Source organism: Erpetoichthys calabaricus, chromosome 9 (genome assembly GCF_900747795.2).
Source record: "Erpetoichthys calabaricus chromosome 9, fErpCal1.3, whole genome shotgun sequence".
Lineage (NCBI taxonomy): Eukaryota > Metazoa > Chordata > Cladistia > Polypteriformes > Polypteridae > Erpetoichthys > Erpetoichthys calabaricus.
Window position 1 is genome coordinate 35,613,572 of NC_041402.2, and position 25,055 is coordinate 35,638,626.

A 25,055-nucleotide genomic window follows, 5' to 3' on the forward strand; every position below is an offset into this window, starting at 1 on the left:
GAAATCGGTCTCACAACAACTGCAAAAAAATGAAACCATTATCGTTTTAAGGGCTTAACAGTAAATAGTATATGCAGATTTTGGGTCTGTTTTTTTTATTTTTCCTTCTTTGTATTAGGGTGAAGCAAAAGATATAAAAAAGTAAAACAAATCTTATTAGATTTCTTTTAAAAAATATTTTTTCTCTTTTCCTGGTTTATACGCATACCATTCCAGCAGGACCTCATAAATATTGTTACTTTCAGTGCTCCCTATACCAGCTAAAGCATGATATATGTGTGCCAAGGCCCAATTAAGAGGGAAATTATATTGCTGTTGGTAAGATGTCCTCATAACCCAACAACTTGAGGGTTCATTGTGAAGCTGATAGCTTTTGAGTAATATTTATATGGGTTGTTTTTGGTATTTATTGTAAAAAAAAAAATGTGTATATATAGTGTATTTCTGAGAATGGCAGAATTAGAGCCTGTTTTTGAGTCATCGGGACTGCTCAAGCTTCTGACAATGGTATCTGCACATCCTTCAATTGGTTTTTTTTAGTGGTAGGTCGGTGTGTATCTGTAGCTCAGACTTTGAAACATGTTTCTAATACCCATCTGCACTGTGTGTGCCATGTATCCAAAAGATTCACCAGATGTTACATGGTGCAGCCATCGATTAGGTTGTAGATTTGTGTTTTTCTTTTTTCTTCTTTGCAATGGTAATGTTCATTCACACTGCATTGATGAGGTACTCTTTGCTAAATTTCACATTTTTCTTGTAAACTTTAGGCTGTAATAATCTATACTGGTTGTATTTCAAATGAGTTTTCTTTTAACAACAAGTTGTTTTGATTGGAGCAATCGGAGCAACACCCCCAGCTGTAAGAAGCAAAAACAGCATGAAATGTTGTCTACAAAACAAAAATTAAGATCAGCATATGCAGTAATGAATTTTTAATTGCTCAAATGTACCTAAAGTATTTTGTCTGTCTAATAAATTCAGTACTATTCTTGGATTGAAAATTGTAAACTTATTGCTAATTTGATTAAAAACAGCTAGTTTTGCACTGTTGAGATTACAGTACTCAGTCTACAGTTTTAGGCCTGTGGAGTGTGTGCATGAATGAGCCTTGCAATGGACTTGCACCATGTCTAGGGTCCTACCTTGACTGTTGAATTGGACTAAATGATTTTGAGAATGTGATGTGGTATGTTCATCATTTAATGACTTGTACATGAAACTTGTTCTGAGGCTGATGAAAACACACATTTTATCAGTCCTGATTTGATTTTGAAATCTGTCTGCTGATTGTTCATTGAATGGTTATATGCCTCAGACAGCCTTTGTAAAGGGAGCGCATAACTTTCAGCTGGAGACTGTAAACTGCCTAATAATATGATGGAGGTTTGTGACTAAACACCTCCCAGTATTTGGTTTTAAATAGGCAATATAGCACTAGGTTTCTGCTTGTGTAGGAGCATGTGATGCACTATTTCAGACTTTTGCTTATTATCTTTGTCATCTCTCCCTGTATCTCTCTTCCAGAAAGGGTTATGCATCTCTGTCATTTGCTTGGTCATCTGCTGTCTAGGTTCTTGGAGAAATCTTGTATGTTTCCATCTAGGTCACACATTCCTCTTTCTTGCACTTCTGTCCCTGCAACTTACCTTTCAGCGGCATCATGTCTAGTAGGGTTTACAACACCTTTTACAAGTTTTTTTTTTCCTGACAAGCACTGACAATGAAGTACACTTTCCTGAAGGGCTTTCATCAGGCTTCCTTTGGTATGGACCACTGTGGTGGTATTTATTTTCCTTGACTACTTTCTGCTATCTAGGAAGCCCCCTACAGTTCAATTAGAGTTACCACTTCCTGTCACAGCTCTGTGAAGGTTATCTTTTTTTCTTTTAATTTTTTTTCATTTTACTTCCAGTGACTACATAAATGGTATATTTTGCCTCCTATACCTCATTGGCTCCAGAAACAGTTCTACAGTGATTCTTTTTTCAGTCGTCCATGTACCTGTGATGCCCATTCTTCTGGTTTTTACTTTCCTGTAATGGGAGTTAGATTCTACTCTCTGTAGACAAGAAATAAGAGTATTTTTATCAATAAGTGACAAAACAAGAATACCTGATAACCCCCTCCACCGTATCTGATAACCCTTCTGTCTGACTCTTATCTCAACAGACAAATGCAGAGGTCATAGTTGAATGGCCAGTTTATGGTGATAATATCGTCTACTCTAAAATTTTAACTTTGGTGGACAAGTTTTGTGTTGTCACATGCACTTAATGTTCAATTCAGAGATGCACTCTAATGCTTTATTGTTCAGTTTCAATATGTCTATATAAAGCCTGAGTATTGATCAATAAGCCTCTTCTGAAAATCTTCTTGAGATGCCATCTTTACTATGTTTTTCAAACCACTTTGACTTGTCTATTTTCAAGTGGAATAAAGGGAGCTATATAACTCTAATCTTAGCTTAACAGAGCTTGAAAGAAATGCCCAGGTAACATCTGACTTAGATTAATAAAGTCTAAAACTGTGCACTATATATTTCTTATTGTTGTATGTTTAATATAGTATACTAGCCATGTGCGCCCAACTACGTTGCGCGTGTTAAAGTTGTCTGTGAAGGGCTCCCTGTTTAAACGCGTCTGCCAGTCGTGAACTGGGCCCTTCGTCACACAGCATTATGATTTTTTATAAGGGAAACAAAATTACAAAACAAAACCCTTGGACGTTGATTCGATAGGAACGGCCTACTCGGAATCACTGTCCAAATAGTAATTATGTGGTGGTGTAGGAGCATTTCTGCTTCTCTCCGTTCACAGTCCGTCTCGTTTTCACGATGCTGTCGTTTCCTCTCACGATCTCTTCTCAACCTTTCTCCAGTCTCGCAGGTTGCTTTGTGGCAATCCAAAGAGTAAGGCAATATACACGGAGCAATGGTTATAAAAGGGGGACACATAGGTATCCAGGCTCTTTAAAGCATAAATAGGGATCACTTCACTGACATGTGAGCAAGCCAGGGTACAACTGTGAGACGCGCAGCACTCGCCGGCTACAACGTAACAATAATAATTTCCGGAACGTGCTGTTACGTTGTCATTCATTTTACCCACTGTCTTTCTTTCATTCATATGTTATGTAGGCACGTACCTTTTATCTTCGGCAATCTCATTCTCTAACCAGGCCTAAGGAGCTAACCAGCATAACACTATCCACCACCCCTTTCGTTATTCCGGCTCATTGTTGACATCCGTGAGTAACAACAACGTACTAAACTGGAAGGTGGTCTACGCATGTGTGGAATTCGCGGACAAACAAAGATCAAGATCCAAATGAAGATTATATATAAAGATGATCTCATTTTCTGTATTGATTTTTCCTGGTAGGGTTCAAGATGGTTAACAGGCTTCATTTCCTAACAACAGGAATTCCCAGGTGTTTTTAGACTAGCCAAATACATCTTCTCTCCAACATGTTTTGTGTTTCCTCCCATTGGCTATTCCTCCTACCTGTAGGGTGTACCCATGAGTCTTGCTTACAAAATAAATCTGTGACTGCATTCTTGTGAATTTGTAAAGATCCTTATCCTTTCACAGAGGCCAAGCTTCAAAGCTCAATGGAGGAATCCTTATTCAACTACTTGGACTTGTAACCCGATTCTTTCGACCAATTGCAAAAACTGATGATCTCAATGCAGGATAAGCGTCTAAATCTAGACAAGTGTAGCACACATGTTAGTGATCCATTATACACTCACTTACACATAAGACCCAGAGGTACTTAAGCTACAACATATGGAGTAACATCTTCCTTGTGACCTGTAAGGAGCAAGCTACCTCTTTTAAGGTAGCAACTATGACCTCAGATTATGGTTCATGCCACATTGAACAATCCTTTTACACCACGGATCATGTACTATCTACAGAAATGCACACTTAAGGCCTGTAAACTGGATATTCTTCAGTTCACATCTTGAAGAGCACAAGAGGAAGAGAAAAGGCACTCCTTTGATAGCATCTTAAATTTAATGCAGTCTGTGCTGGTGATACTGTATAGGCTGATGGGCCTAATTAGTTTGTACGTAAGTGTGCCAGAGAGTGTCCTTTCCTTGTAAAAATGGAGATTGTTAATCCAAAAGTGTTGACACTGCCATTCATACAATGCTATCTGGGCTTCTTCAACTATAACTAGTTCTTCCAGTATAGCTTATTGAATCTTATCTAGTTCAGTGACCTCAACTACAGAAATGCCCCAGAACCTAGTAAGTCCTTTTGGTATGCCTCCTGTTATCAGTATATATCCAGTTGGTTTAGAAGTTTTTTTTTAAATGGTTCTCCTTTCATCCCCAACAAAATCCCTTATTAGGATAACCTTTACTCCACTTGTATGCTGATAAAGCCTGGATGACATCCTGTCTGCTTTTGCTAAGTGGAGAAATGATTTCCTATAATGTCCAAAAACTATTCCTACAGTTGGGCTTTTTCTCAGGTCATTACTCAGAAAGCCTATATCTTTCATGAACTGAGATATTATGAACAGGTTCCATTGTGACACCATGTCTCTCTTGAGATGAGTTAAGTTTATCCCAAACAACGGCATTCCCCCCTGTAATTTCAAGAAACCCACACTACCTGTTTGGGTTTTCTTTGTTTTATTTACATTTGTTTAGTCTGATATGTACCATGATCCACTGATGGCTCAGTTACCCAGTGTAAATAATTTCCCAAACAGTAAGCCTCCATATCAGGGAGGCATTGTGATGCAGTAGTTAGAAATGCAATCTCCGGATTCCTGAGACATTTATCAAATCCTTCACCCGCTCATTGTCTGTGCGGAGCTTGCATTCTTATTTTCTCTCACACGTCTCCACTGTTATGTGTTTTAGGTTTTTTGGATTTACTACCCCAGAAGGATTGTGATTATGAGAATTTGTGCAAGAAAGCGCCCTGTGATGGACTGGCATTCTGTCCAGGGTTAGTTCCTGCCTTGAACCCTCTGATGCTTAGATTGGCTTTAAACAACCCCCAAACCTAAACTAGATTAAATGTTTTTTGAAAGTGATAGATTACGCTTCAGATACGGTGACATGCCAACATCGTACTCTATTATGTGCAGCTTAGTGTTTGAATATAGTGTTTCTTATGTTTTGCACAGTGATTCACTCCTTGTTTGCTTTGTAAAACACCTTTTGATGGGTTGTGCTGTGAAGATCGCTTTATAAAATGTTGGAGTGTCTGAGTTTCAAGTCACACACATCTTTCCTCCAAACTATGTCGCTCAAAGTATTTCCAATGTCCATTTGGAGAGCAATGAAGTGTTCAAGTAGGGTTAGAGTCAGTTTTAAGCTTCACATTAAACATCTCTAAAAAAAATTCCAAATTCTGTTGATATTTGTTAAGCCTATACTTGCAACCGAATAAGTTTTCCTCACTCTAACTGTTGCACTTAAGCCATTATCTTAATCACCAATTCGAACTCTATTGTATATTATCTAGCTGAGGGTGCGAGTGTCGCCATGCTTTCCCCAGATATCTGTATAGGTAGTGGATCTCTTGGTGAAAAAGAGAATATACAGTAATCAATAACAAAATCTGCTTTAATAAACAATGCAGTTCACTGAAATGACCCTAACTATATTTAGCCAGCAGGTTTGAACCTCTGAGGTAAGCTGTGGCTTCTTTTCTGTGAGTGAAGTTAAATTATACATCCCAGGGCCCTGTTTTATTTGCTAAGGTCTTTTCCATTTAGGATTATTTTTGATGTGCCTGTTGTCCTCTGGTCACACTGTCATTGTGTCTGGAATGTCCAAATGGTGCCTGCATGTGACATCTTTGGGCTGAGCCCAACTGAGCAATCTGGTCCTATTCAAAGGAGTGACATGTCATAGGAGTGACATAACAAAGGAGTGAAACCTCAGATATAAATTTCAAGGGAGTGAAAACCATCCAACCAACCATCGAAGTGGTAGCAATGATTTTTTTGGCGGGCATACTTTCAGTTGTGTTTGGTAGGTGACTCCAATAAAATGTCACTCCTTTAATACGGTATTTATGTCACTCCTTTATTATGTCACTTCTATGAAGTGTCACTCCTTCGATACAGACCCTGAGCAATCCATTTAATGTTTCCTCCATGCATTCACTAGTGAACATCAGTCTTAGGTCAGTTTCCATGGGTGAGTCCCGATAACCCAGTTTCCAGCAGAATTCTGTTGCTTTAAGTTGCACCACTGTGAGAATCAGCTTTTGGATTGCTTTTTGTCTGCACTTTCCTCTTAGGCCAATTTGCCAGAGGGGCATAGCACTACCAGGAACACAAGGATATGAATAGCATAACTGAAGTTTGTATACAATAATTATTATTATATATTTATAATTCAGAAGTGCACGGTGGTTGGAGAAGTTGGAAATAAAGTTAAAAAATTAGACTGGCTTATTTGCAGCATGGAAACCTCTACTTGCTAAATTATAGGGCACATACTTTCTTTTTCCAAGTTTTTATGAGAAATACAGTCCTTTAGGGGTTAAACTGTTGAGCCTAATGGAATAATAACTGGTAGCACCATCTGCTGGCCTACTTCCGCAGTGAGAGAGAGAGAGAGAGAGAGAGAGGGAGAGAGAGAGAGAGAGAAAAAAGAGCTAGGATTTTAACGACATCTCTAATATTCACGCTGATGCATTTTGATGCTTTGTGCTTTCATTTTCTTTGCATTGTTGAAAGCTGACTGGCTCTGCTGGCTATTCAGAAGGAAAATAGGGGGGGCAGGGGGAATTAAAAGAAAGGGAAAAAAGCAAAACTGCAAGCAAACCCAGCACCTTTTGTGTACAAAGGAGGAGTAGCCTACCTTAGCTCGGGATGTGGAGAGACTGAGGACCGAGCCTGGAAGAATCAATGAGAAGGGATGTGTGCTTTCGGACAGCTGCGCTCCTCAGTGCTGTGCCGTATCTAGACGGGCAAACCGCGAACCCCTCTCTCCCTTTCTCTCTCTCTCTCTCTCTCTCTCTCTTCCCCTCTCTCTCTCTCTCTCTCTCGCTCTCTTCCAATGCTTTCCTCTTGAGCAGAGCTTGTGGGGTGGGTGGGTTGGTTAAGAATAAGGAAAAAAATAAATTCCCCAGCAGAAGGGCACAGCATTTTTGTTAGTCGACCAAAAAATGTCTTCAGTGAAGAGGCCAAGAGGAAGGGTAAGTGAACGGGTGAGCTGGATTGTGTGGGGGGGGCTGGGTGGGGGAAGAGGGGGGGAGGGGTTGTCTGGGCGAAAAGGCTAATAGGATTGAATAACCTTCCTTGCTACTGGCTGCTGTCAGGGAACTAGGCTTGCATCGCCATCTTGAGCTTGCTGCTGTTGTCTTCAGTGCTGGTAATTTGTTTAGCTTTTAGGCCTTAAGGTGGCAGCTTTTTTCCTCCTCAATCCCTCCCTCTCTCCTCTTTTCCTGACGCTCCCTGCGCCGCAGTCCCTGCCATCGTTAAGCCTTTGATGAGGCATGTTGTGAAACATTGCTCAGCGGAGCACATGCGCATGCACACTCAGGTCTGGAAATGTATCTGGAAATTCCTGGTGGTGGCTGCACTTGGCAGCAGCTGTGGGGGTGAGAAAAAGGCAAAGGCTCACTTGCATGACAGGCCTCTCTAGCCTGCAGTTTTTTTTTTTGCATTCTTTTTCAAAGCATATCCGGAATTGTATAGATAGACCTTCATACTATTTGAAATGCTCAAATACTTTGTCCAGAAGGAAAAACCTCTTTCTGGCCACAATCCACTTTGCTCAGTCAGTTTTTCTGATGCTCTGCAATGTTTCCAGTAGATAGTTTTCCTATCTCAAAGTGGTTAGTCCTTGGGGGGTTGGGGGGGGGGGATATTGCAGTTGTAAAACATAGCTTTTTGCCCCACTTTCATCATTACATTTCATAGCAATATTTTATGGAAAATGTATGTTTCACTTAAGACTAATGTAGTTTGTAGAGCTAGGCCCAGAGCCTTTCTAATCTTAATGAAGCTGCCAATTTGATCACTGTTGTGTGTATCTTTTTGGCCATCTTTTTACTGTGGCATGTGATTTATGAGTTGATTTGGTAAATGGAGGGTGGCACTGTGTGGCAGGGGTTAGCACCAGAGCCTTATATCCTGAACAGTCTAGATTTAGGCCTTAGCTCTGTCACCATTTATGGTGTATACATTTTCCTCATGTTAATGTTCTTCCTGAATCCATTAAATGTTCTGGCAGCTTTAAATGACAGTGTTAAATTGGCCTGATATGAATGAGTGTGCCTCTGAGATGGACTCCGCATCCTGTCCAGGGTTGGTTCCTGTGAGTGTGCCTCTGTGATGGACTTGGCATCTTGTCCAGGGTTGTTTCCTGTCTTGCACCCATCCAAAGCTAGTTCTTGCCTTGTGTTAGATGCTTCTGGGCTAGACTGCAAAATACATCCCCAATTAAGGATTGAGTGAATATAGAAAATGGATAACTCGTTGGATAAACACATGCATGGAATCAGGAAAAAAAAGTAAGACATTTTATTATATTGTTTTATCTGATGCCAGATAGTTATAAATGGTACAGGAGTTTTTTTATTTATTGATTCATTTTTGAACCCACTTATTTCTACACTAAGTAAGACTGTTAGTACATCTTGTACCAGACCAGTTTAGCATCACTGATGAACCTAGCCATATGCTCATAGGATGTACGATAAATATCTATGGGTGTGAGAGTTTATAAATAAAATAAATTTAATTGATCATTTTGATAGCACATTCTCAAACCCACTTAATCCATGTCACAATCAGTGGTGCTACTAACTGTACCTTGAGAGGGCACCAATCCATCACAGGGCCAACTCATACACAAACCTACTTTCACATTCACAGTGAGCCAATGTAGATTTGCTGATTAATCTAACCCTGCACATGTTTGGGGATGTGGGAGGAAAACTGGAGTACCCAGAGAAAAAGTCATGGTGACACAGAGAGAATGTGGGAACTTCAGCTAAACTACATCCAATCCTAGGATTCAGATCCAGGATGCTGGATTGTTGAAGCAGCTTTGCTACCCACTTGGCCCTAATGACACATGTGGTCATGTTCTATACCAAAATTAGAGTCACAGTCTGATCCCTGTGCATTTCTCAAAGCAGAGACTTTAGGTTATGCTGTTACTACTTTCACGCCCCCATAAAATCACACCTGGAACAAGATCGAAATAGGTATAGTTATAAATGAGGAACTCATCCAAGGTCTGTCCATCTTGCTTGTTTCAGTAGTTTTATATAGAAATGGGGAGATTTAATTATAGTGGGAATGCAAATAATAATATAAATAAAAGAAGACACTATCATCAAATTCTGTTTTAAGGTTTACATTTGAATGTCTATTAATTAAAGTATTTATAAAGGAGGTAATTTTCCTTATCTGAATCTGATTTCAGTTTTGAATCAGAGTAATGGAAGCTGTTTGGCACTGCTAAAATTTGCATAGTTGAATAATGTGCACAGAATTTAAGTTTGCCAGATGCAAAATTCCTTCTTTTGTTTTCAAGAACATTTTCCAATATTTGAGATTTTTGTCTTGTGCAAAAGATATCTGGTCTTATTTGTATGGGTTTGGATTATTTTTTTCAATAGATAATTGATTGCTTTTTGATTTTGGTATTATAGTGTATACTGTACATCTTGAGTATGTACACCTAGGTGTGACCTGAAGTGCTTTTTTGCTCAGTACAAAATTGAGATGTTGGTTTTCAACATGCCCAACAGTACCACAGTCTAAGCAGCATCCTTGCTGTGATACACACATTCTCCATTGGATTGCAAGCAATAAATCATCTTAGAGAATCTTCAGTTTCACTGCTCCTTGTTTATATTGTGCTGGCAAGAGCCCGCAGCCATTTTACATACAAACATTTCTCTCATATTCTGTTAAGAAAAAAATGTGCCCAATATGGAGCTGACCTAGCCTCTAAGTCCTTTAATGTGCATGTGCAGTTGCATCAAATTTAATTTAAACATCATTTGGCAGTCTTGAGTTTATTTGTAAATTGATTGATTAAAAATTCAGAGCCTTGTGTTGAGTGCCTGACAGCTGATAAGAACCTGGTTGTTGGGGGTTGGCTGCAGAGTTAGTTCTTCCTGAATAGCTGCCTATTGTTTCTGAGAGACTGTTCTTAGGTTCCTCATGATGTGATAGTGACATTCATGTAATATACCCTTTACTTTACATCATATATCCAATATGCCCAAGGCCTTAAGAGGCACTATTTAAGTTCCTGTTTATCTATTATTTGACAATATATGTAATTTATCTTTTATGTGAAAATATATAAACAACTAGCTCTGTCTAAATCAAAATGAAGGTATCAATTCCAAGAATCAGAGATTTGCAGAACCATTTCTAACTTTTATTCAGAAAGACACCTGGAAATTCAATGTATCTATACATTTTGATTGTTTTAATCATTCTGAAATGTATAATTTAAAGTGAAATCATTATTAGTAAGATATATGGTGCAAATAAAAGCAATGTAATGATTTGAGAACTTGAATGATTTAAGTGTGACATCATATGTTACTGTGAATGATAAAATGCACTTACAAAATTACTAATTAATTCATCTGTATGATAATTAAGTACATTTTAATATATACTCATCATACACATATATTCATCAGCATTCTGTGTGTTGTGTGCACATTTTACTTGTGTCTGCAATGTTTTTCTCTTCTCTTAGTACCCTGCTTTTTGTCCAGAATCCCAAAGTTATGCAGGGTTTTTTTTAACTGTTGACTCTGAATTGGTTTGATAGAATGGGTATAGATTTGTGCCTTAGTAAGCCCTGTTGTGGACTAATGCCCATTCAGCATTGGTTTATATAGATTTTTGTTTTACTTTCAAAGCATTATTATTACCTGATCCTCTGCTTACAAGGTTACCTGTTACATTCATTATTGAAAAAAACACATATCTAGTCAGGTCATGAGAGAAAATCTTTCAGAAATTACTATATGGTGTAAAGTCTATTGTTAAGTATTTACTTCTCTTGGCTAACACCATTATAACTTTTAGTCTTGTTACTGTAATTCCATCTGCATGATTTAGCTAAGAATGTGTGTTGTTTCATATTTTTCTATTGGGGTAGACCAGTCTCTCCCTAAAACTTTTTTGGGATTGTTTCTGAATATGCACCTCTTTGATTTTCTGTTATCTCTACAATCCCTAATGCTTTAGTGACCAGAAGAAAATAGTTTCTAAAGACAGGTATGCAACAGAACAGTTTTCCCCACCCTGGCCTGTTTTTCATAATGAAATAAAGACTGGATTTATGAAAAATATTCAATACCGATCAGTCTACAGTTATTTGATATCTTTTTTACTCTGGAATATGTAGTAGAAAGGGTAGGGTAGTAGAAAGCAGAGTTTTTATATTATTATTTTACTTGTGTTTTTTTAACGTAAAATTATTAATTGTTTTGCAACTGACCTTTTTCCTGCTCTACTAAATGTGTATCAGAATCAGTTACTTCTTGTTGTTAGCAGTGGTCTGACAAGGTGGAAGGTGAAGAAAGTGGTGGTCGTATTCAAAATGTGATAACATTTTTGCTTGTCAAAACAGAGACTCTTTAGTCCCAAGCTAATTGTTATGTTGGTATGGCTAAAACAATAGCTGCTAAAAAAAAGTTCTGCCAAAACTGATGGAACAAATGTTATGATGATACAATGTAAACAATTTGTCATTGTTGTTTGCAGTTTATGATACCATTGCGCAAAGGTACTTAACAGATGTTACCATTCACAATGGCGTCATAATGTGTGACTTTTTATTGGTGGATTAATTTTGTTCATTTAAAAAAAAAAAATAACCCCTTTTTTCCATTACTGTCTCTGTTTCAGCCCCCTACCTCTAAAAACACTAATGACTCTGGTATGCCGGCTAAGCCATACAGTGCCAAGGTGAAGAGCAACACCTCTATCACGTCAGAAAAAAAGCAGAAGAAAAAGGCATCAATGGAAGTACTGGTGGAAGATAAACAAGAAAAAGCAAACCGCATAATATCAGAGGCAATTGCCAAGGCCCGGGAACGTGGTGAGAAGAACATTCCTCGGGTCATGAGTCCTGAGAGTTTCCCTACCTCCTCCACTGAGGTCTGCCAAGAAAGGAAGGTTCGAAAGCTCAAAAATAAACCTAAGGAAAAATTGTTAAAGAAGAGCAAAGGTGGTCCATCCTCTAAAGCAAAGCAGAAGTCAAAGATTGGGTAAGTGTCATCTTGTATTATGCATTAGATTATAAGCAAGTTTTCTTAGATGTGGACACTTTGCTGTTTGGGATTTTTTCTGTTCCTAAATGTCTGATTAGGATTTGGATAGGAAGGAATGTTTTAGTTTTTTTTGCTGGGTTTTTTATACAGAGTTTGACCATGGGATATTTGTAAATACAATTTGGATGTAAAGTAATATAACAGTCTCACTGCTGCTTTATCCAATCCAGGAGCAATGTGGGGGCAGGAGTCTTTTCTGACAGCACTGGGTATGAGGCTGGAAACAGCCCTGGACAGGATGCCACTCCACTGCAGTGCCCACTCAGTGCACACGCTGCACTCAAGTCATTGTGAGCAAATTTGGAATTGCAATTTAGCTTAACTCTTTTTCATGGGCAGTGGAGGTCTATGAAGTAAGCTAAGATTTGAAGATGATAAAATAGTGATAGATTACCTGATATTGATGTTCAATGTAATGGTCTTTCAGTTTTAAAATTCTGTGACAACCTGCTCAAAATGATGAGATGTATAGATAAGGTTTAGATGTATATACAATGGATAAGAATATTAGGGAGCATTTTACGTATGAAAGGATTATAATTAGTCATTGGGATAGACAGTTATTTTACATATGGACCAATTTTGAGCATTATCAAAAAAGTGGTAATGCATACAGCACATACCTGTTGTTATGTGAAAGAGTGTTTCTCAATGCATGTGCATAGCTGCTACAGCAGAGCAAAGAGTTGTTTAATTATAATATATTTGCAAAAGCAAGTAATCTAAGCATACATAATACCTGATTGTAACATTCAAAATGAAAGTTTCTTTGAGGGATGTTTTGATTGATAGACAAGAGATTACTTGTCAGTGAAACTGTGAGAAGTGTTTTATCCACAAAATATATGTGTGTATGTTTGTGTATGCCTTCTCTGGAAGTATGTAGAACAACTGGTCCTTTCTGATCCTTAGTACAGTTAACTGCTTAAGAATGCACATGCAGACATTAAGCAAGGCCAAATGTAATTAATACAGCTCGTCACCTTGCATGACATTTTTTTCCCTCTGCTTTCTTCTAGTTTGAAAGTGAAAGTGGAGGAGTAAAGATTTATGTGATTTTTCAATGGAGTATGGAAGTGATCGCTAAAAAATTTGCTTTGTCTTTAATTGTTTATATTTTTGAAGGTGCGATTAATTAATAAACTTTTTAAAAAGAAGTTGCCATTTCCTTTAGAATGTTTAAAGTGTAGATAAAACTACAAGCATCCTTTGAAAAGGTTCATTATTTCAGAGGTTAGTGCTTACATTTTGTTTATTTTTTGTTTTCAGTATAGGTCTCACATTTTATAATCATTGGCCGACATCTAGTGTATACTAAAATGAATGATAATATCATGTTTGGTGATATTTTCAGAAAAAGTGCCTACTCGGTGTGTATTCTGTCAGTTACAGGTTTTGCCCTACCATTCCCCTATCATTGAAATTAGTGGGTTGGCCATTTGGCAATCCAGAGATGTCAATGCAGAGCAGAGTAGTAAACGGCATTGTGGCATCCAGTCTTGAAGTGAATTGAATTACTGCAACCAAATAGTATATGGTACTTCTTTGTTTACTTTTGTACCATGTTCTTGTTCTTATTCCGGTGTTACTATCAAATGGCTGCCAAATGTGCACTACACAAATATCTCAATATACAGTTCAATTAAGGCGAACACTCCAGCAACTGAGCAGTGGGAAGATTTTAGAAACCGCAAACCTTAAATTTAACATGCCATCCATCTAAAACACATTGTGAGTTGTTTTGAGACATAAATCAAACACAACCTTTAGGCAATAACATGATTCTCCTCTCGCCATCAAAGCAAATGCATTCCTGCAATTCTCTTTTTTTTTTTCAATAATTAATTTATAGTGCAAAGCAAACAACAATTTTGGGAATACTTTTTTTTTTTTTTTTTTTTTTTTTTTTTTTTTTTTACATGTGCTTTTTGTAAATGTGATTCAGTTGTTATGGTATGCCTTTTTGTAGGTATTGCTTTTTATTGCAGGCAGGCATTTATCAGGTATATTGCAGGCATTTATCTGTGCCCCTGCTCTATTGGGAGAACCCTGCTAAACTGTCGACAGCCACTGCCACCCACTAAAACATTTTTATAGGGGAAGCCTTAGGTACAATTTTACTCCTGGACATACTTTTCAAAGCAGGTAGGCAGATTTTTGTGCACTAGTTTTACTGACTGCTCTGTTTTTGGATTATGTTTCTGGATTAGTGTATTGAGGCTTGTTTGTTTTAGGATTGCCTTTTTATGTAATTCATATCTGCTCTTTTGAGCTTCATTTGTTTTTCTGTTTTTTTTTCTGAATAAATATTTTTAATTTATAAAGATTTTGTGTTGCCTTTTTTGTCACAAGCTGGAGATTTCCAGTGGATCACCCTTTAGATAAAGCACTGATAAAGTCTCTCCAGTGACAAAGCTGCTTTACACAAACTACTTCAGATAGTAAATTCCTTATTAAGTCACATTTTAAACTCTGCTGCCTTAATTAAATGCCACTTTCCAGAAAACAAATCTTGACAAAAACTACAGTCATATGAAAAAGTTTGGGAACCCCTCTCAGCCTGCATAATAATTTACTCTACTTTCAACAAAAAAAATAACAGTGGTATGTCTTTCATTTCCTAAGAACATCTGAGTACCGGGGTGTTTTCCGAACAAAGATATTTAGTGAAGCAGTATTTAGCTGTATGAAATTAAATCAAATGTGAAAAACTGGCTGTACAACAATTTGGGTCCCCTTGTACTTTTGCTGATTTGAATGAATGTAACTGCTCAATACTGATTACTTGCAACACCAAATTGGTTGGATTAGCTCTTTAAGCCTTGAACTTCATAGACAGGTGTGTCCAATCATGAGATATAAAGGAATTTAAGGTGGTCAATTGTAAAATGTGCTTCCCTTTGACTCTCCTGAAGAGTGACAGCATGGGATCCTCAAAGCAACTCTCAAAAGATCTGAAAACAAAGATTGTTCAGTATCATGGTTTAGTGGAAGGCTACATAAAAGCTATCTCAGAGGTTTAAACTGTCAGTTTCAGCTGTAATTAATGTAATTAGGAAATGCAAGGCCTCAGGCACAGTTGCTGTTAAACCCAGCAGGTCTGGCAGGCCAAGAAAAATACAGGAGCAGCATATGCACAGGATTGTGAGAATGGTTACAGACAACCCACAGATCACCTCCAAAGACCTGCAAGAACATCTTGCTGCTTATGGTGTATCTGTACATCATTTTACAATTCAGCGCAATTTGCACAAAGAACATCTCAATGGCAGGGTGATGAGAAAGAAGCCCTTTCTGTACTCACGCCACAAACAGAGTCACTTGTATGCAAATGCTCATTTAGATAAGCCAGATTAATTTTGGAACAAAGTGCTTTGGACTGATGAGACAAAAATTGAGTTATTTGATCATAACAAAAAGCGCTTTGCATAGCGGAAGAAGAACACCACATTCCAAGAAAAACATCTGCTACCTACTGTCAAATTTGGTGGAGGTTCCATCATGCTGTGAGGCTGTGTGGCTAGTTCAGGGACTGGGACCCTTGTTAAAGTCAAGGGTTAGATGAATTCAACCCAATATCAACAAATTCTTCAGGATAATGTTCAAGTATCAGTCACAAAGTTGAAGTTACGCAGGGGTTGGTTATTCCAACAAGACAATGACCCAAAACACAGTTCGAAATCTACAAAGGCATTCATGCAGAGGGAGAAGTACAATGTCCTGGAATGGCCGTCACAGTCCCCTGACTTGGATATCATCGAAAATCTATGGGATTTATGCACCTGTCTAATTTTGTTATGATGCATATTGCATATTTTCTGTTAATCCAATAAACTTAATGTCACTGCTGAAATACTATTGTTTCCATAAGGCATGTCATATATTAAAAGGAAGTTGCTACGTTGAAAGCTCAGCCAATGATGAGCAAAAATCCAAAGAATTAAGAGGGGTTCCCAGACTTTTTCATATGACTGTATAATGCAAAGTTAAACACATGGACATTTTTATTTGAAAGATTCAAACATATTACAAAATGAAATGTACATAAAGCTGTTGGTGCTCTTTACAGGCTACAAATATTTGAATTCCTCATTAATTTAGACTGCTGTCTTTTTGAGATTAAATAGGTTTTAAAATATGTGAAGTCTGATTTACGTCTTTCATTGAGTTTATAGTGCCAACATGAAGAGACGCTTATCTAATGCCGAAATGCAACCATTTGTGTGCTGCGGTATTGATTCATATTTTTCTAGCAAGATGGTTTTGATTTTTAAATTATATTGATTACAAATGACACTGATAAAGTAGGGGTGCGTGATATGGTTATACAATAACCATGATCATTTTTAATTTTATATCATGGTATATTTGTGCATGTACTTTTCATATTAAACACAATTTAGATGTTAATGTCAGCCCAGTTTTATAGAGTAACAGTGGTTAGTCCTATTGTAATGTTTCTTTCATAAGGACCATTTTAATTAATCAAAATAATAATAATGCGTTTTATTTATAGAACACCTTTCCCCAAGCTCAAAGTTCTTTATAAAATTTCAAAATGAACAACAGAGAAAAGCAGAAAAAAAGATTAAATACATAACATACGATACAAAATAATATCAGCATAAAGCACTAAATAAAGATATATATAGGAAATACATTGCTTTGAATTTGAATAGCAGAGAACAAAGCACAATAAAATACAAAAATATAATTACTATAAGAAAACCTTAGACAAATAGTAGAATTTGTAATACAACTGCAAAATATCCTGAGCACCTGGTCAGAAAGGTAAACTGAAAGAAGGGTCATAATATCAGGGTAATTTAAATGCCTTTCTGAACAAATGCATTTTAAGTTGTTTTTCAAAATTAATTGAGTCAACTTATTTAATTAACTTATGTACGGAACATCTTTATTGTGCAAAATAAGAATAACGGAACAAGAAATACATAAATTTAAAAAATACACACATAGAGTTTGATTAAATGACATAGAGTCTGTGAAAATACATACTGTATTAACTATACAGGAAAAAAGAAACAAGATTGACAGTAAAAAATACTCCAAAGAGCTATTCATTCCAATTCCTTTGGTTCCCCATTGAACAAAAACAAGAAAGCCTAACTAGACTTTAATATTGCCTTTCAAAACATCTTTATGAACATGAAGAATTATATACATACAAACTGAATTTAGATGCACATTGACTGAAAACTGTCTCAACAAAGAAAGCTGTCAAACTTAACACTTGACTGATTTTCAAAATCGTCTTTCTACAGAAATCAATGTTGGTGGACACTTCAAAAAATATTCTAATGAAGAAGCATCATTATTTTTAGGAAACATAACGTCTTCCAATTCAGTGCTTGCTAACTGTTAAGATGTACAGCATTTCAACATGCATTAATCAAAAAATGTCAAAATTATGCTTATTGTTGCTTACTTTCTTTATACTTAAAGTTTTCCACTTTAAAAAAAAAAAAAAAAAAAAAAACAACTCTGCAGTGCTGTGTTTCCCTTCGTGCCCAAAGTATGTGCTTATTTTTTAATTGTTTTTTAGTCCAGGGCTGCCTTTTTATCTTTAACATTATCGTCTGTATTTGAAGTAGAATAAATTACCGTAAGCCGGCTTCTTCAATGACCTGCCTCACAAAGTCTGAAGATGATCAATTCTAAAAATAATGTAGGAAAGTGATGGGGGGGGGCATTGGGGGGGGGCATTGGGGGGTCTTCTTCAAAGTCTTGGATGCAATTGTAAACAGTTTTGAAGGCGGGAGGTGGGGGAAGGTTTATGGTTGTTCACTGTGAGAATTGGTGACTGTGTCAAAATATATACGGAATTCCCACTCTGCAACACACACTCTTTTGTGTCAAGTAATAAAGGCTGCTTCTAGATGTTTTCAACCATGATAAAAATCATATACAAATGTTTCTACCGATTGACAAATTTTTACCGGTGTATTATTTTACTGGTATACCACCTACCCCTATGATACAGGCAAAATCTGTCTGGTTTTCAGTGAATTTTGGATTGTTGCAAATTTAATTTTACTTAGTAATTTTTAATTAGCCCATCTAAGACAAACTTACAACTTCTTCACCTAGAGTTGAGCTTGATAAATTGGTTGACTCTGGATAATTTCTGTCCACTTTGGAAATACTTTTAAAACTTGTACACTCTCTGAAAAAGTTGTGTTCAAACACTACCAAGGACTTTTGTAAGCAGTCTCTCTCTGTGATACATCTAAAATTTTCTGGTCATCTCATGCCTATTTTATTTTTTTCTGGATGAAAGCCCCCTCTATTTTTTGCTCGTTTCTAGAGAATTCTTTGTAAAAACCATTTGAACGAGATTCTTTTATTCTGTTTATACGTATGCAAACAGAACATGCACCAGTTATCTATTTCTTATTGGAAATTCATTTCAATTTAGCAGGCAGTAATAACATTTAGACACAGTACAGAGGCACAACCAGTTTAGGTTATGTGATGCTATGTTTTCTTACAAGATTTGTATTTATTCACTAATTTTTGCTCATAGGATATGGTGAACTTTAATTGTATTGTGAAAACATTATTGAAATTTTGTGTACTGTAATTTTTGTAACTGTAGTAACCAGGTTAGAAAACGCATAGGTGTACCATAATACATACTTACCCTTTGCTTTATTAACAGCTAATTGGGGCTTAAATGTACAGTCGTATTTACTCAACTTGTTTCTATGTAATGTCAGAGTATTAAGTCTTTTTGTGACAATATTAAATACTTAATAAGTGGTAATAGAATTCATTATGAAGGATATAATATTAAAAGACTCTTATTGTCACAAGTTGTAGGTGTTTCTTGATGTACAACTAATCATTACAGACTTCAAATTGAGATTCATTGTATGTCTGCTAATTTAAAAAAAAATCTTAAACAAATAAAGTATTAAGACTGTTTACTACAGAATTCTAAATAAAGTTTTAATTATGTTTTGGTGTTTTTGATTAAAAATCTTCAATACATTGTTGCTCAGAAACTACTACTACTACAGCTTCAGGCTTTCAATACAATAAACATATTTTGTGAACTATGTTTTCATCTACAATTGCCTGTACTTCATAGGATGTGGCCTAAAAATTAAAAGAGCACTAAATGAAATTCAGTACATTTCACAAGAAAGTTAGAAAGTTTCTCAAAATGAAGCTACACAGTTTCCCTCATCTTTCACATATATCTGTGTCTGAGGTGATGCTGACTATTTTTGATGAAGTTACAGACAGCATCTCTGAATATTTCAAAACATTTAAAGTAATGTATGCCTTAATGATCCAGAGCAATAATTGGAGAAGAGTGTTTCAATTAAAGTTTCAGAAAAGGAATTGAATTCATTCATTTTTAAAACACATTCTAGTTCACTATGCATGCCATAATTCAACAAAAAGCTGCCCTTTATCTTGTCTGAAATTCTCTCAAATGTACCCAGGACAAACTGTGACCGATGTTATCAAGTGCCCACATTGCTAGGTGTGTGTTCTATAGTTAAACTGTTTTGGTGGGGACAAAAATCTGTATCACTTGTACCCCTAATGCTTTAACAGAAGTAGCACATTTTTAGTAGAGGGGATAAAATTGTGCTATGACAAATCAATTGTAAAAACACACTACTTGCAAAATGGCTTCTTTTTGCTCACATGGAAGTATCCTGATCATTCTATTTTATCTCAACTTACAAGAAAAGTCAGGTTCTCTATGTGGATCAATTTCAGAATTTGTTTTAAATTTGCAAGAATTAATTATTGTAGGACATACATATATTCCAGAAATTAGACACAGTCAAACAAAGAAGACTAGACAATCACTAAACACCTGGCCAGGGCACCGGTTTTAAAGTTAGGTAAGCTCATCATAACAATAAAAAAAAGCTGTGCAGGCTGGAAACCGCTTGGGCACACATAGACTGCCTGTAGGTAATCAGTACACTGTAAATTTAAAACTGAAGTTTCAGCTGATGAAACTATTATTTTTTTTACAGGGACACGTGTGTGCACAGTGGCAAGCGCTGGCCCACGTTCCTATAAACAAAAGCTGATTACTCAGCAGTCCTAACTGTGACACTGTGAGGACCTTGGCATCACATTGTGTGCATCCTTTGTTTCTGTTTAAAAATGGCTCTTAAAAAGCAACTAAGTGGTCAAAGCAATCACTCAAAGACAAAGGGAGCATGAAGTGCTATCTCATGACAAGAAAATAAAAATCTTAGATCTTTTGAAAAGTGGCAGGTTACTTGCCAAAGGGAACATTTTAGATTGGCCCGGGACAGTCTATAGAAGTCATAATTAATATTTAGGTTTAACAATATCATGTTCATTTTCTATAATTAGTTTATGTTCGTGAGTAAATCCAATGCATCTTTCTGGACCTTCCATTGTGGATGCTTTTAAGTACACATATTTCTACTGGGGAATCAAACACTGTTTTTTATGCTTTAATGACACTTTTAAGTGCATATTTGTACTGGTTGAATTAAACACTGTTTTGTTTTAATGACCCTTTTAAGTATGTCTATTTCTGGTTGAAACAAGCATGCATTTCTATGTTAACCAATCTGGAATAAAGTCCATTATGGATTTAAAATGGGAGTGCATCTATTTACCATACCTTCTATGATTGTAAATGTATGAGTCATTGCAACTTTTCACTTGTGGCAATTAACCTTTTTTTAGCCGTCCTGTTATACTTGCTGAACAAACAGGCCCTAGCCTAATGTTATTCGATTGTTTACCTCTTTTGTAAGTCGCTTTGCATAAAAATGTCTGATAAGCAAATAAATGTAAATGTAAAATGTGCAACAGATAGCAAGAAGCAGCAGTCATGTATAAGAAATGGAAAATTGATGCAGAGTGTCGAAAGTTTAATGATAAATGGTCAGAGGATTACTTTTCTTCACCATTGATAGACAAAAGTTATTTGTCTTGTATGTCAAGAGACAATAAGCTGTAGTTAAATAATGTAATCTCAGGTGTCATTACCAGAGCAAACATCAGGACAAGTTTTCGGAATATGTGGAAGCTCAAAAGAAAGTCAAGTTACAGCAGTGAAAGAAGTCACTTACGGAACAGCTAAATCTTTTCCAAAGAAAATTCAAAGAAAACATATCAGCTGTGAGAGCAAGTTACCAATTATCACAACTTCTTTCAATATTGGGAGTGAGAGGGCAAATTTGTCAAACAGTGCGTGCAAGAAATGGTGGATGAAATATGCCATTTCAAAGTGTTAGTTTATCGGCCCTATCTGTAACAACAAGAGTGGAGGATTTGGGTAACAATCTTTTCCAGCAATTAAAATGTATTGCCCAAAACTGTATTATCCAGTGGCTCTGGACGAAAGCACTAATATTTCTGATAGAGCACAGTTGTGTTTATTTCCAGTGTTTACTAATCCTTCACAATCACAGAGGAGCTCACGCAAATGCATAGTTTGAAGTATGCAACAATGGTAGAATTATTTCTATTTCTCAAACAGTTTAATGTAAAGCGGGAAAATCTTAAATGTGTTACGACGAATGGAGCAAAAAACATGACTGAAAAGACATCAGGACCAGTAGGCTGAATCAGTAATCATGTTGAATCACTGAGCAAAGAAAAGCCATTTGGTTTGCATTGCACCATTCATCAGCAGACACTCTGTGAAAAGGTATTTGGCTTTGAGGTAATGAATGTGGGAGTATTAGCTGTAAACTTCATCCAATCACGTGCACTTAATCACAGATAGCTTCAGCATTTTTTTGGATGAAATTGAAGCAAGTTGTTCCGATGTCATTTACCACACTGAGGTCAAGTGGCTCAGTCAAGGAAGAATGCTTAAGCATTATTTTGATTTGCATAGTCGGATTGACACGTTTGTGAAAGGAAAGGTAGACCTCTGAAAGAACTGTCTGATGGTACAGGGATCTGGAAGGTTGCTTTTCTCACTGATATCACACAACACATAAATGACCTGAATAACAGATTGCAAGGAAAAGGGGAATTGTTGGTGATTTGTATAATTATGTGAAGGGTTTTCAAGTGAGGGTATCATCGTTCAGTACACAATTATCACATGGTACGTTTGAGCATTTTCCTGTTTGTTTGGGACTTGCACAAAGCAAAACACTTGATTCTGATTTCCCAAAAGACTATGTATTAAAATGACTAGGCTGCTGCAAGAGCAGTTTTGTGACAGATTTCAAGACATTCTGGCACTTGTAGAAGACCCCGTTTGGTGTCAATGTGGATTCAGCACCATCCCTTCAGGTGGTAGTCATTGACCACCAGAGCAGCAGTGCTCTTCTGGATAAGCATAGGGAAAGTGATGTTTTTGGATTCAACAAACAATTGTCAAGTGACAGGTTTCCAGCTTTGAAACTTTGACTCTTGGTTTCATTACCATGTATGGCAGCACATATACATGTGAACAGACATTTTCATGGATAAGAAATGCCAAGTCAAGATTCAGATCCAGACTTTCTGATGATCATTATATGCATCTGTATGGATTGCTGTTTCAAAATTAAGTCCAGACATTGATCACTTGGTTAGCGAAAGCAAGCACACACATTTCGTTAAGGATGGGAAAGATCATTCAGTAGCTGGCCCTCCAAGGTAATAGTGTATTTTTTACTGGCCCTAGGTTTAAAAAGTTTGCCAACCCCTGCCTTAAACAATACAATATTGTATAACAACTGTTTGCATAGCATTTGCATTGTATTAGGTATCTGGAGATGATTTTAAGTATATAGGAGAATTTTATATAAGGAACTTAAGCATCCACAGCTTTTGTTATCTGCTGGAGGTCTTTTGAACCAGTTCCCCCCTGAATACGGAAGGCCAACTGTACTTGCTATGTTTTTTTCCTGTTGATTGTTTTTCTTTTAGATTGGATTGTGTTTCATTAATGTGTTTTCTACTTTAAATATTGATGACGCTAAATGTTCTGTGTAGTAGTTCTTATAGCCTTCAACAGAAAATATAACAGATTCAGACCTGCTTAATCCAATTCACGGTTGCAGTGCCCTTAGCCTATCTAGGTGAAATTGGGCATAAAACATAAATCAGTTATTGATGGGATGACAGGGCTCATGGAATGGGCTGGAGGAGGAGTATAGGGACCTAATCAATGACTTTGTTAAATGGTGCGACTCAAACCACCTACACCTGAACACCAGCAAAACCAAGGAGCTGGTGGTGGATTTTAGGAGGCCCAGACCCCTCATTGACCCAGTGATCATCAAAGGTGACTGTGTGCAGATGGTGCAGACCTATAAATATCTGGGAGTGCAGCTGGATGATAAATTAGACTGGACTGCCAATACTGATGCGCTGTGCAAGAAAGGACAGAGCTGGATATACTACCTTAGAAGGCTGGCGTCCTTCAACATCTGCAATAAGATGCTGCAGATGTTCTATCAGACAGTTGTGGCGAGCGCCCTCTTCTTCGCAGTGGTGTGCTGGGGAGGCAGCATTAAGAGGAAAGACGCCTAACGCCTGGACAAACTGGTGAGGAAGGCAAGCTCTATTGTTGGCATGGAGCTAGACAGTTTAACATCTGTGGCAGAGCGAAGGGCGCTCAGCAGGCTCCTATCAATTATGGAGAATCCACTGCATCCACTTAATAGTATCATCTCCAGACAGAAGAGCAGCTTCAGCGACAGACTGCTGTCACTGTCCTGCTCCACTGACAGATTGAGGAGATCGTTCCTCCCTCAAACTATGCGACTCTTTAATTCCACCCGAGGGGGTAAATGTTAACATTTAACATTAGATAGATAGATAGATAGATAGATAGATAGATAGATAGATAGATAGATAGATAGATAGATACTTTATTAATCCCAATGGGAAATTCACATACATAGTTATTGTCTGTTTTTCACCTGCATTATTATCATTCTTTAATTTAATATTATTTATTGTATCAGTATCTATCTATCTATCTATCTATCTATCTATCTATCTATCTATCTATCTATCTATCTATCTATCTATCTATCTATCTATCTATCTATCTATCTATCTATCTATCTATCTATCTATCTATCTATCTATCTATCTATCTATCTATCTATCTATCTATCTATCATACCCACACTCACCCAGGGTCTGTTTATAGTTGCCATTAACCCAACATGCACGTCTTTGGATTATCAAAGGAAACCTCACACAAACAGTAGTGCTGCATTTCATTATTTGAACTCCGGACCCTAGGTTTGTTTGGCCGTAACACTGTCTACTGTGCCATTAAGCCAACCTTTCCAGAAACGTCATAGGCAAATCAAAAACTATACTTACATACCTCTAATTTAGGGTTGGATTCCTTGTATTTAGATGTGTACTCCATCCACAGACCCTTAAGAAAGCTACATTTTTTATAAACTTGACTTCTCATAAATGTTAAATATTTATTATAGGTTAATAGAAATGATAGTACTATACATATATTTAAACTTTTAGCTTTTTTCATAACTATGCTAACATATAATTTAGGGTGGTTTAGGATTTCTTTCTATGCAGTCAAGTTCTTGATGTCATAAAGTAGATGTCTGTAGTGACAATTAGCTTAAATTGACTGTGGCTGATGGAAGCCAATCAAAATACAGATAACAACTATACATCTATCTAAAGACACTATAACTTCAGTAATATCTGTTAAGCATCAATATTCACTAAGAAGTGTAATTATAGGGCTTCCCAGTAATGTTAAACATGCCTCTTTGTGAAATACCAATG

General features: G+C 36.8%; 1 protein-coding gene across 16 annotated transcripts in view; it reads left to right on the top strand.

Moving 5' to 3' along the window:
- Window positions 1-25,055, top strand: part of chd9 (chromodomain helicase DNA binding protein 9) — a 270,690-nt gene that overhangs the window by 123,231 nt on the left and 122,404 nt on the right. For 13 of the 16 annotated variants that reach the window (XM_051932075.1, XM_051932074.1, XM_051932078.1 and 10 more), the window contains one exon: window positions 11,878-12,239. In XM_051932075.1, coding sequence (XP_051788035.1) covers window positions 11,878-12,239 — 362 coding nt within the window. Of the gene's footprint in view, window positions 1-6,625; window positions 7,179-11,877; window positions 12,240-25,055 lie in introns of those variants that run through there. The other 3 variants (XM_028809286.2, XM_028809294.2, XM_028809298.2) reach the window with 1 other exon arrangement.